The following is a 12031-nucleotide window of genomic DNA, read 5'->3' on the forward strand; positions in this document are numbered from 1 at the left end:
ACAATACCAATTGCTTTAAGCTTCCCCTTTTCCAGGCGACCGGTCAAACCTGCCTCGGCACGGTCTTCAATGCCGCATTTGGCCTAATTGATAACGAGAGGCGCGAAGCATTCCAGTTCCTTGCAGAGAGTATGCGACAATTGATGGAGCAGCATTCCATCCGGCAGCCCGACGTCATCATTACTGATTTTGACGATGCGATGAAGGCTGCATTGGATCACCAATTCCCCGAAGTACAGCAACAGATCTGCATCTACCATATCAATTCCAATGTCCTTCTTCGGGCCAAACAGCGATAGGTTAAGGATCAGCTTTCGTTTAGCAGCAGTAGTAGTAGCAGCAGCAATCCTTTCCCTTCTTCCGATTCTGCCGACGACACTCCTGCCCCCTCTCAACCACCCCGGCTCAACAACCGGGACAGGCAATTAGTCCACGCATCAGCTCCTGATACCATCCCACATACTTACCAAGGGGTTTTGGCGATGTGGAAGTTGGTTGTATTCGCTGAAAGTGAGGAAGGGTTTGAAAAGGCCTGGGCGAATCTTTGCAAGGAATTTGACGACCAACGAGTCATCTTGCGGTACCTCTACGGGACTTACATGCCCGTTAGAGCGCAATGGGCACGCTGTTTTATTCGCAAGTATCGCAACTTCGGCATTCGCGTTACGTCGGGTACGGAAGCAAGTAATAATAACGTCAAGAGTTACCTTTTGAATGGCATGAGTCACCTATATCGCCTTTTCGAGGCGATGCAGGACATGATTGTCGACCAGGAATGGGATTTTTTTGATGCCTGTGCAGCGGATGAGGTGCTCACGGCACGTAGCAACCGAGGCCCAGGCGCTGAGTATTTAGGCAGTTTGTCGGGGGTGATATCGTCGAAAGCGCTGGGGTTAATTACTGAACAGTATCGGCTGGCGTGGAAGGCAATGCCGACGGGGAGGGTTCCTCGCCCAGCCCCGCTAGGTGATTGTACGGATGATTGCTCGGTCTCGACGGAACTTGGGATCCCTTGCCCGCACACGATCTACGCCAAGCTTACAGACGCCGGCGCATTCACCGAGTGGGAGGTTCACCCACGATGGCACTTGCGACAGTCCACATCTCGCAATCCTTACCGGCGAATCCTCGACCCAAGGATTGCAACCAACCTCCGTGGCAGGCCTAAGAATACCAAGGAGCCAATTCCGTTGCAGCTTACAGTCCGGGCGCCAGATCAATCGAGGTCCCAGCCCGCTAGCCAGGCCAGTCAAGGTCGACGGGGTCGGCCGCGAGGGAGCCGGAATAAGTCGACGCTGGCTCGGCTGGCGCTGGAGGAGGGCCAGGAAGAGAGTAGCCAGGCGAGCATGCCATCCCCGCGCAGGACACGAAGCCAGTCGGCCTTACTAGGGGCTGGGAACACGACAGGCGCCCGCGCCAGCGGTCGTAGGTTACAACCCAGCATTCGCAGGCGACGGAGCCAGTGGGAGATGTTGAGTGATGATGTAAAGAGGTGACGGCTGTAAATTATAACTTCGGGTCGCTCTTTCCTTAGTATTATAACTTATATACGTAACCGAAAAACCTACTAATTTACTTCACGGGCTCGAGCTGGAGTTTTAGTCTTTAAAGTTGCCTCCCTCGATGCCGACCGTTTTTGAAGTCTGTAAGTCGGGCTCGAGCCCGACCTGCGTACCTAAAACTGCTTTAGGCATGTTAACCGAACTGGCTTCAACGCTTTTGGTGGGGGAGTCCTGCACTAATAATAAAAATTGGGCCAATCAACGACCGGGATTTTCATGCCTCCCTAAGAGTCATGCCTCCCTATCAATTCGTCATGCCTCCCTATCAATTGCCTTTTGTAATACCGATATTGACTTATCACAGTCGAACACTGACGGGAGCTTTAAGTCCACATGCATTCCGATCAACAACGTCGACACGGCCCGATCGATACAAGTCACCACCTCCAACCGCAAAGACTTTAAAAAGACCCTGGTTGCTGCTGATTGCAAAAGTGGATTGAAAAATATAGTTACCGATTGCAAACACGGCGGCAACTTTGAGGACAATGCAAATGGGTTTCACTTCAAGTGAGTACCTCGCCTACTGCAACAGTTTCGAGTCTGCTCAAAACGTTTTGCCATCTCTGCCAGGAGCGCACCGCTCTTCCCCGACCCTCTTGTATCGTGCTAACTTGTCGTTTTTGTAACAGGGCCGACCCCAACATTAATGCATGCTAAGTCTATCATATGGCTGGCAGATATTTCAATCCGTGTCATGGTGTGCAGCTGGTCTTGCTTCCGAACGACATCCCCGTTGTGCGTTCCCTAGGGTGCAGATTCTCAGTTGGCCAAGAACTCGGGATGGTAACACATTCTTTTGGTAATACTCGCATTGGTGGTCGTCCTGGTCTTCGTATTTCGCTTTGCGCAGCTTCCAGACTCTCCGAAGGTCCGGTGCAACACATTCGTTTGGCATAACGTTAATTAGATCTGAATTTAACACTCGGGGATAATGTAAACAGTTGTTCCAGATTTTAATAAATTGCAATCTTGAGTCATCTTTCACCTGCCTGATGTGCACTGCAACTTCGCTGCTCCCCCAGATGTTCGGATGGGGCGTGATCACTGCAACTTTATCGAGGAAGGAAATAGCAGTTGACTCGCTTTGCCTTTACGCTTCCCATCAGCGATGACTCGAGGTTGCATTGCCCAGCCCCGCAAATCCCAACTGTTTCACTGCCCCACCTCACACTTCACTGCCCCGCTTGACCCGTGCGGCTGCGTGTTGGGTTGCCGTTGGCGGGAGTCACCACCGAAAACAACCAACAGTCCAGCTGTCCAAGACTCTCACCTTCGTCGCCATCACATCTGCACCGGAATTAATCTGCAAAAATTGACCTGCACTCAAGCTACACTTTACCTGCCTCACCATCCTCGAGCAATCGCCGCACCATCCTCACAATGAAGAACAACTCTTACCTGAATCAGTGCCTGGAGCAGGCCGCGCACTCGCCCCTGCGCCAGCGCCACGGCTGCGTCGTCGTCAAGGGCGGCAAGATCATCGGCCGAGGCTTCAACGACTATCGCCCGGGCTATGACGGGCGTGCGCTCAACACTAGCCCCAATGTTGCCAGGAAGCCCAATGCCAAGACATCTGACCCCTGCGGCTCAGATTGTCCTGGAATTTCTGACGGTGGCATCCAGCAGGCCAGCACCTGCCTCAGCATGCATGCCGAGATGATGGCAATCGACGCCGCCCTCGCATCGAGCAGTGCCGGTGCCGCCAGGTCAACATCGCGCATTAAACAGGGCCTCAAATTATCGGGTCGCCACACCAAACCCCAGGGATTGCCCCGCAGTGTCCAGGCCTACGTCGAGCGCGTGTGCCTCGAGGCGCTCGAGTCGGGCGTTCAACCGGACTCCGGCGCGCCTCAGGCCGACGGGTGGCGTTTTGAAGCCGCTCCACCTCGATGTGACGCTGGGGTCTCCGACACCGAGTCCGAATCAGAACCGGAATCAGAACAAGAGCAAGAGAACCAAGACCAAGGGCTCTAACACGCCCCCGGAGTCTACGAATGCATTCTTGTCGAATTTGCCATCTTCAGGCCCAAAGACAACACCCATTTCTCCCACGAGAACAACAAATGCCACGATTTCCGCAGTTCAGGTCAGCCACTCATCCCCTCTAGATTATAACGTGGACATGTCGGCCAACATCGAGCAGCCGCAGGACGCGCTCCGGTCACGCAAGCACATTCTCGTGCCTACTGGCCATGCAAAGCGCGCGTCGCACACAGTCCTCGACCGCATGAAGCACCCCAAGCTCGTCGGCGCCGATATCTACGTTGCCCGCCTCGCCCACACCAAGCTACAGACACCGGACCTATCCTTATCCCCGCCCGACGCATCGCCGTCGGCCGATTGCTGCCCGTCGCCAGCTCGGTCTGTCGCTTCAACATCAACAGCTGGCTCGCTGCACGACGAGCTGACCTTCCCAACGGCGCGTGCGCCATTGTCTGGTTCGCCAGGAGACCGCCACCCGCCATACCCTTCTGCTGTCGACTCTCGCCCGTGCTACCGCTGCGTCTCGTACATGCACTGCGCGGGCATCAAGCGCGTGTTCTGGACCAACGGCGAGGGCGGCTGGGAGTGTGCCAAGGTGCGCGATCTCGTCGACATGCTGGACGGGTCCGCCAGCGAGGGAATGGCCGGGCTTGGTGTGTTCGTGACGAAGCACGAGGTATTGAATCTGAGGCGGATGCTGGGGAGCTGAAGGCAAGTATCCTGTGTATTTTAGGCGTCCGCACCGAAGCTAATTTGCCCTGTCTACTCGTCAGACGCGCCTCGAACTAATTATCGTCATATTGAATCCTGCATGTGCATCTACTAGCCGTTGTTGATCTTTTGGCCGTTGGGCTCCCTTGACCAACGGCGTGCAATCAAATGCATTCACCTACCACGCATCGCTTGACCTTCCGAGGATACACTGGTGCTGCATGCAATCATGAATTGCCATGTCGCCCAACAAACATGGCTAGCTTCCATTTAACTTGACTGCAACGCGCTGGAGGGTGGACGAGTTTGGGTGTGCATAGCCTGTTCGACTTCCATGTCAAACAACCTATTCGGGATAAAGTCTCTGCAGCCAAGATAGCGTGCGCACGATGAATCGGCACAACGGTTATCCGAATTTGGCCCCGCGTAGGGCATGTTTGGGTGCGCTTGCCTCGCACTACTGCAGCCTCTGTTGGAGACGCCATCGGATCGTGACTTCCAATGTTCGCCAGCGCCCGAAACGGAAGGACCCAAAAGAGTATAACCCCCCCCCCCCCCCTCGCTTTCAATTTTCCCCTCATTTCCTTTCGCGTCAACCGAACTCTTCAATCTCAAGTTGTCGGACAGAGAGCAAACCGAAGACAAACACTGCGCTCCTCAGTCGCCGACTACCATCTTATCTCAATCTTCCACCAGCCTGTAAAAGCGAGGCCTGACGTCGCCGTCCGTCGCATTGATGCAGGTTTGGATGGCAGCTAGCCATGCGCAAGTGTAGAGATGCAGAGCAGTGGTGCACTAGGAATCGACCCAATGAATGTCCCGCGCCGAACGAATGGTTGTCAATTCAGCATGCAGTTTGTCATCCTGGATCGACTGTTGGCGCTCCTGCGAGTCGTAGGGCAGCAGCGCCGTTGTTCGGGCTGAAACCCGGGGATCGGAGCGGGAAAACGGCAGACGAACCCTGGCGTCCGATTAAGCTCGCTCCAAAAATAGGAACCCCAACAGTCTCACATACATGGCGCGCATCAGAGACGATCCCGTCGTCTTGGCCCCAAGTTCCAACTGCCGTGGCTTGTGGCTCTCACCTCAGCTCTGCAGGAGCTGACTGAGCTGTGCCGCGGAACAAACCGCCAGGAGAAGCGCCGATTGACAGGACCTCGGCCCACCTCATCCGACGAAACTTCGCTGCCGGCAAGACACAGTCTCGACCCGTAACGCGCGCCATGGCCTCCCGGCTCACTTTTGCGGCTCCGATTGGGGCCGGTTGCGACCTGCGAGCGAACACCGCGCTTGCCCCGTGACGCGCCCACAGGATCGCAACGGCAGCAGCTGCCACTTTGACAGTCTTGACTGGGATTCGGCCCGCGTAGGTACGTGGACAGGGGCAAGTGGCGGTGTTGCAGTTGGCGCCTTGCTGGCGCTCCTTGGGGGCAACAGCAGTGGACGCACACCGTGTGCACACGGTCCACGTCGGCGGGTTCCCCTCACCTGCCCCTGTTCGCTGCAGGTACCAACGGCGCTCTCACAAATCAGCGGCCAACTGTCCCTGGAAAGCGGGCCTGACCGCGCTTGGCCGCCCGTGCCCCGAACAGTGCGACCTCCCCGCCACCCCCTCGCCTCTGGTAGGAAGTCAGCCCGAAAAAGAACAGGGAAAAAAAATTCAGATTTAAGGCTGCTGGGCCGCACCAGCACCACCCGGGATTTTTCTGTCCGCACCCACGTTCCTTACACAGCCGGCCCGGCCTGTATATCCATTCTTTTCCCCGGAATCGCATCTCTCTCTCTGCCGTGACTGTGTCAGGCCACTCTTTTGAGCATTGTCCCTCATTTCAGCAGTCTCTAGACAGACGCACATTCATTCAGCATTGAGCCCATCCAGCGGCCGATCCCATTCCTTGGACAGCTAGTTCTGGTTCCCTCATTTGTTCCCTTTCTCAAGACAGTCTTTCACGTCTCTCAGACCTCTCAAGGCCAGCCGTCCAACTCGTTTCGTTCCTCCAACTGACCGACAGACATGCAAAGATGCACGCCTCAAGCGCCCTCGTTTTCCCCGTCCTCGCTTTCGCGACTGCCGCCGCGGCCACCGGTGCCTGGGTCACTCCGCACGATAGCTACTCGTCCTCGGTCGGCGTGCTCGGCTGCAAGATCAACACGGATCGCGTAGCCTACTGGCCCGGCTCTGTCGACTGCAACAACATCTGCGTCAAGCTGACGTACGGCAGCCGTTCAGTCCACCTGCTGCGCATCGACCAGTCGGGTGGCGCCTACGACATCAGCTACGATGCCTGGAACTACCTGCAGACGGGCAGCTCCGCCACGGCCGACCCCATCGCGGGCGGGACCGTCGCCATGGATTACCAGGAGGTGGACGCGTCCGAGTGCGCCGACCTCATCTACACCCCAGGCTCCAAGCTGCCGCTCAGCGCCGCCAACAGCATGAACTTTGTCGCGAGCTGCCTCTCGCAGCCAAACAGCTGGGTTGCCAAGAACTACGTCCTGTACAACATCTGCGACGCCATCTGCACGCTGGGCTTCGACGAGACGTGTTCGCTCGACCTGGCGACCAGCAACCAGCCCAGCTGCCCCCACACGCTGGGGCTGACCAACACGCTGACCTCGGCGCCAGTCTACAACATCCAGTACATGACTGGCAAGACTGTGGTGGCAGGCACGGGCCAGGTTGTGGGCTCCCATGCCAAGGAGGGCGATGCCTCTCCCCCGGCGCAGTCCACTCCAACTCAGGCTCCCGCGGCCCCGGTCCAGGCCGCTCCCGTCCAGGCCCAAGCTGCTCCCCCGGTCCCGCAGGCGCAGGTTCCCGCTGCCCCTGCGAGCGAGTCCGAGAAGAGTGCCCCAGGCACGACTTCCACCAGTTCCAGCACCTCAACAACCCCGACGCCCGCAATCTTCAAGGAGGTCTCCAGCACCAAGCCTCCTGCCCCAAGCACAACCGTGCCCAGCGCTGCCCAGGCGGATACCGTGAGCTCTACCACCTCTCAGCTCTCCACGGCGGCACCGGTTGCCCCGACCACGAGCCAGGCCCCCACGAGCTATACCCCCACGAGCCAAGCCCCCGCTAACCAGACCACTTCCCAGGCCGCCTCCCTCCAGGCTGCTGCCAACCCAAGCGCCGTCGAGTACACAACGACCTCGACGACAGTGGACCTCCTCCCGGCCTCGACCACCTTTGCGGTCGTGACCGTCGCGGGCAGCCGCAACAACACACTCGGCACGTCGAAACCGACCCTCGTGCCCGTGAATGCTGCGCATCGGGGGGCGGGTGGTGCGGCACCGGCGCTGGCGCTCGTCGCAACAACACTCTTTTGCGCGCTTCTCGGCGCAGCATTGTAAGACAGCGAAGGAACTCGCCGCAACACATATCATTCAAATGTACATATTATCTTTTTGCATTGTACTCGATGTAAGGAAAAGGCCTTTTAGACGGGAAAATACATACCACGGCCCCAGTGCCGGCGATCTAGACCCTCTCGACTGCTGACTGACTACGCCAAGACCCGAGTGACATCGTGCCCATGAACTCCCTGCCCTGCGAAGCAATCGTTGCCGAGCTTGGTAATACGGTGGTGCGCAATAATCATCGACACAGCGTCCAGGTGTCTGCCGCTTCTGCCATTGGCGTCGCTGTCGGCACAGACAACTCGGCTGACGTCAAGACACTCTTGGCTGTCGAGCTACTCGAGGTAGGTAGGCTGCTTGCGCTGCCCTTGTCGACCCCACAGCTCGTAGGCGAGCAGGTGGGACAGCGCCGCCAGCTGAGGCGGATGAAGCCAAACTCGCGAATGATTGTGCCGAACTGGCCGGGTGGCTTGGTAGACTGGGTGCTGGCGGTGCTGGTAGTGCTCGTGGTGCTGGTATTGGCGTAGAGGACCGTGGTGGTGGTGGTGTTGGAGTAGCTGACAGTGGTGGTGTTGGCGGATCTGACGCTAGTGGCGATGGTGCTGGCCTCCTGCGTTGGTGTAGCTTCAGAGACTGGCGTGGCTTCAGACACTGTGGAGGCTTCAGACAATGTGAAGGCTTCAGACAATGTGGAGGCTTCAAACACTGTCGATGTTTCAGACAATGTGGAGGCTTCAAACACTGTCGATGCTTCAGACACTGTCGAGGCTTCGGACACTGTTGGGGCCGACACATCTTCTGCTAGACATGTCGAGGCGTCTTCGGCAAGACATGCTGGGGCAAGCGAGAGAATGGCAGCGAGCAGGAGTCTGTTGATCGAGTGGCTGAACTTCATGATGGCAGGGTGAATTGGTACAAAGAAAACAAAAAGAAAAATAAAAATAAACTGCTCCAGGATGGCCCTTTTATCACCAGTCGTTCTGCAGTCCGTCATGCCCTCCAGTTCTGGCCGAGGTGCCTTGGTCCATAAATAGCATGCCAATGCGGCTATAGCGGCCGGGTAGATTAACTTATATCGACGACCCGGCGGTCGCCCAATCGCCTCGCAGCGCGGCAGTAGTTAGTCGCCTTGCCCCGGAGCCATCAAGGCGAGATGCAACGATTGCCGTCCCAGCCAGCGGCACCCTATGCAGCGGACTGCGGAGACAGCCTCCCGGGCTCCAAGGGCGTACTGATGCAGCCAACAAAACCCGGAATAGGAATTGTGTCTGTTGCCACCGGGTAAATTGCGCGAACCGGCTGAAGCCTGTCTCTGGGTCTGGCTCCGTCATTTTCAATTCTTGACCAGCGGCCATTTCTCGAGTGGCAAACCCTCTTCTGCTGCCTTCCTCCGACTCTGGCTGCTGCTCGCGCGCGTTGCCCGTTCCACTGACCGAGATGGCGAGCTATTCCCTCACACCACCACGACTATGGAGCGCCACGCACGACACCGCTGCATCGAGAGCCAGTAAGACGCCGGTCTCCGACACGTGCGCCAGCTAGCCGTCTAAACTCCATACGATATCCCACGTGCCGGGCGCAGCATGCTGAGCATAGTCTCAATTATTACTGTGAACAGCATCTGTCTTCAAAAGCTGATTTCGATTGAATGTGAGCTTCCAGTGTCTACATAATCAGTCGGACCCAGGAGGCATCTGACGGTGAGGTTCCGGCTTCATCTCAAACAGATCACCCAGTTCTGTCGTCTGTCGGCTGTATAACCTGTTGGTCATCTTCCGCTCGAAACCATCCCGTTGCTCGGCATCGGCCCGGATTCTACGTCATGCTCTTCTCCCTCCGTCTCGCCGCCCTCGTGGCCGTGGCCGCCTCGGTGCAGGCGAACCCCAACATGGTCCCCGACTACGAGGTCAAGCTGTTGCTGAACCCGACAGCGGTCCTCGGATCTGACAACAAGCTCACGAGCGCCGTGCGGTCGGCGTTTGGCATGCCGACGTCGGTCACCAAGATGAACGTGCAGTTCCTCGACAAGAGCTCCAAGGAGATCTACAACGCCGGCTGGAGCCCGCGCATCCGCAAGATAGAGGGCGCCAGCGACTTTGAGCTGACGTACAAGAAGCGCTACAACATTACGGGCGGCGACATCGACGCCGCCCTCACGACGGCCAACGCCGAGGGCTTCGATGTCGGCGACACGGGCTACGACGCCCAGGTTGAGTGGGGCTACACCAAGCAGACGCTTTCCATCAGCCGCCAGAAGACGGGCTCCGGCTCCGGCTACAGCGGCATGGACCTGCCCGGGACTAGCAATTCGCGCGACATGTTGATCGACGAGGCGCCCGACAAGTTCGACGACTGGCTGTTTAACAACTGGGGCACTGGGGCGCTCGCTGTGGCGCGCACCTTCGGCCCCGTGCTCGCCAAGCGGTCCGTCGGGTCCTGGAGCGGTCTTGAGCTGTATATCGAGGTCTGGCCCATCCGCGACGCTGCCGGTACGGGGATAGAGTACGTTGTCGAGGCCTCGTTCAAGACGGGCAGCCGCACCACGGCTTCGGCCAAGCACGACAGCCTTATCGCCTACCTGCAGGGCCAGGGCTGGTTCTTGGCGCAGGACTCGCTGAAGACGCAGCTAATCATGGACCGCTACTGACTGTTTGCTCTGGGAACGAAAAACTGTATATATCTTCGGGCCCATATTTCAGCCTCAGGTACAGCCATGATGCCTTGAATGGCAATATTCTTTACAAGCTGCAGCAATCTCTTCAAAAAGGCAGATCCATGAGCGCCAGCTCAGGCCAGTGCTGTGACAGATTGAGCTTCTTGTTCACGGGGGCAGGCGCTTCCGCGACGGCCTTCATCATACTGATCGGGAACAGCCAGAAACCAAACGCAGGCCGCACCGCTCTGTCGAGGTCCTCGGGCGGCACCCTGTCGGCGGGCGGCGGGTCGTGGAGCCGCTCCTTCAGGAGATCGCCAAACGGCGATCCCGCCGAGATTTTGGGCGGATACCTCCACTCGCTCATCGGCCTCCGCCACACGTCGTCTTCCTTCTCGAGAAACCTCTCGGCCCTGACGCGGCTCGTGACGTCGCCGTCGCTGCCGAGCGTCGGGTCAAAGGCCATCAGGCAGCGGTACTCGATCTGCGGCGCCGAGATGGCCCACCGCGCCAGCAGCTCGCGCCACAGGCGCACTGCGTCGAGGCCGATGAACAGGCGCACGTACATCTTCGTCCCGAGGTCGTCCAGAACCTCGCGCGGGTCGCGGCGCAGGCGCTCAAACGCCGCCGTTGCCGCCATGACGGGCAGCGAGCGGTTGAAGTGGCGCTCGCCCGTGAAGCCGCTCTGCCAGCCGTCGACGATGCGGCCGGCGCGGATTTCGGACACGAAAAACACCTCGTCGAGCTGTGCGAGGGTGTCCCGGAACGCTTCTCGCGCGTCGGGCTCGAGGTCCGGGGGGTGGACCTGGTAGAGGTCGTTGGCGTTGAGGCTGTTGACGTCGACGGCGAGGTTCAAGAGGCCGACGCGGCGTGGGTCGTAGCTAGTCTTGAGGCGGACGAGAAACTCGATCAGAGTGTTCTTGACCGCCCACTGCGACGAAATCATGAGGAAGTCGTGCTCGGGGTTGAAGTACAGGGTGGACAGTCGGCGAGGTTGGCACGGCGTGCTGCCGGTGCCCGGGAGGACGAGCTCGCAGGGGATGCGGACGCGGTAGTGGGCCAGCGCCTCGGCCCTCGCCTCGCAGCTGACGCGCATCAGCTTGCTGACTGTCTGGTGTCCGGCGACGAGGGCCACGAACGGCGCGTCCTCGGCCGCGGTGGGCGCGTCCGTGTCGAGGTATTCCTTCCACTCCCTGAGCAGCACGCGGATGATGCGCTGGCGCTGCAGAGCGCACCGCCAGATCTTGAGGCGCAACTCGGGCGGAAGCGACGGAAATTGCGGGAAGGCCGGCGATGCGACATCCGCGACCGGGAGGGTGGGCGGCTGCCCGAAGATTTGTAGGTGCGGTTTAGGCGCCATGTCTAGATACGACTTGGTCAAGAGGGAAGAACTCGAAAGAAACGGGAAGAGGGAGTTTCATTGAATTTCGGGGGGAGACCGGGTGAGCTGTCTTGGGATATAATTAAGGTGATTACGTGGCGACACGAATTGATTATCAGGAAAGGTGGCGCAGTCCTCGGTTTCAGCAAATGAGATGCCCGCCAAAGGATCGAATGCGCCAAAGGATCGAATGCGCGAAAGGATCGGATACGCAGCAACGGTGGGCCAGCGACACATCCGAGCCTCGGGCTCCACCGGTTTGTAATTGCCTGTGACGATTGGCAGACTGAGCCTGAGGCTTTCCAGTTTCAGGCTGTGTCGCTCAGCAGCGACCGCCGTGCCTTGCGTGAGAATGATAATAGCACACCCTGGGCTCGACGTGGC

The 12031-nt window shown here is 58.4% G+C and overlaps 6 protein-coding genes across 6 annotated transcripts; 4 read left to right on the forward strand and 2 right to left on the reverse strand.

Moving 5' to 3' along the window:
• Positions 1 to 2799: 2799 nt before the first annotated feature.
• Positions 2800 to 3644, forward strand: B0T26DRAFT_97085 (uncharacterized protein). The gene has a single exon (XM_060448172.1). The coding sequence runs from the start codon at positions 2946 to 2948 to the stop codon at positions 3537 to 3539; it is 594 nt and encodes a 197-aa protein (XP_060304029.1). The 5' UTR covers positions 2800 to 2945; the 3' UTR covers positions 3540 to 3644.
• B0T26DRAFT_97078 (uncharacterized protein) lies at positions 3638 to 4484 on the forward strand. Its single transcript, XM_060448171.1, has 3 exons — positions 3638 to 3651; positions 3709 to 4259; positions 4322 to 4484. Exon 2 carries the CDS (start codon positions 3793 to 3795, stop codon positions 4255 to 4257), a length of 465 nt encoding a protein of 154 aa, XP_060304030.1. The 5' UTR covers positions 3638 to 3651; positions 3709 to 3792; the 3' UTR covers positions 4258 to 4259; positions 4322 to 4484.
• On the reverse strand, positions 4303 to 4930 carry B0T26DRAFT_97105 (uncharacterized protein). The gene has a single exon (XM_060448173.1). The coding sequence runs from the start codon at positions 4838 to 4840 to the stop codon at positions 4487 to 4489; it is 354 nt and encodes a 117-aa protein (XP_060304031.1). The 5' UTR covers positions 4841 to 4930; the 3' UTR covers positions 4303 to 4486.
• Positions 4931 to 6281: 1351 nt separating this feature from the next.
• Positions 6282 to 8521, forward strand: B0T26DRAFT_737579 (uncharacterized protein; the record flags this gene model as incomplete). The annotated part of the gene is made up of 3 exons (XM_060443468.1): positions 6282 to 6941; positions 8143 to 8212; positions 8472 to 8521. The coding sequence occupies 3 exons, from the start codon at positions 6282 to 6284 to the stop codon at positions 8519 to 8521; spliced, it is 780 nt and encodes a 259-aa protein (XP_060304032.1).
• A 980-nt stretch (positions 8522 to 9501) lies between these two features.
• B0T26DRAFT_737580 (uncharacterized protein) lies at positions 9502 to 10260 on the forward strand (the record flags this gene model as incomplete). The annotated part of the gene is made up of 1 exon (XM_060443469.1): positions 9502 to 10260. One exon carries the CDS (start codon positions 9502 to 9504, stop codon positions 10258 to 10260), a length of 759 nt encoding a protein of 252 aa, XP_060304033.1.
• A 112-nt stretch (positions 10261 to 10372) lies between these two features.
• B0T26DRAFT_746974 (uncharacterized protein) lies at positions 10373 to 11626 on the reverse strand (the record flags this gene model as incomplete). Its single annotated transcript, XM_060444772.1, has 1 exon — positions 10373 to 11626. The coding sequence occupies one exon, from the start codon at positions 11624 to 11626 to the stop codon at positions 10373 to 10375; it is 1254 nt and encodes a 417-aa protein (XP_060304034.1).
• Between the last annotated feature and the right edge of the window lie 405 nt (positions 11627 to 12031).

This window comes from Lasiosphaeria miniovina (genome assembly GCF_030549165.1).
Source record: "Lasiosphaeria miniovina strain SMH2392-1A chromosome Unknown B0T26scaffold_1, whole genome shotgun sequence".
Lineage (NCBI taxonomy): Eukaryota > Fungi > Ascomycota > Sordariomycetes > Sordariales > Lasiosphaeriaceae > Lasiosphaeria > Lasiosphaeria miniovina.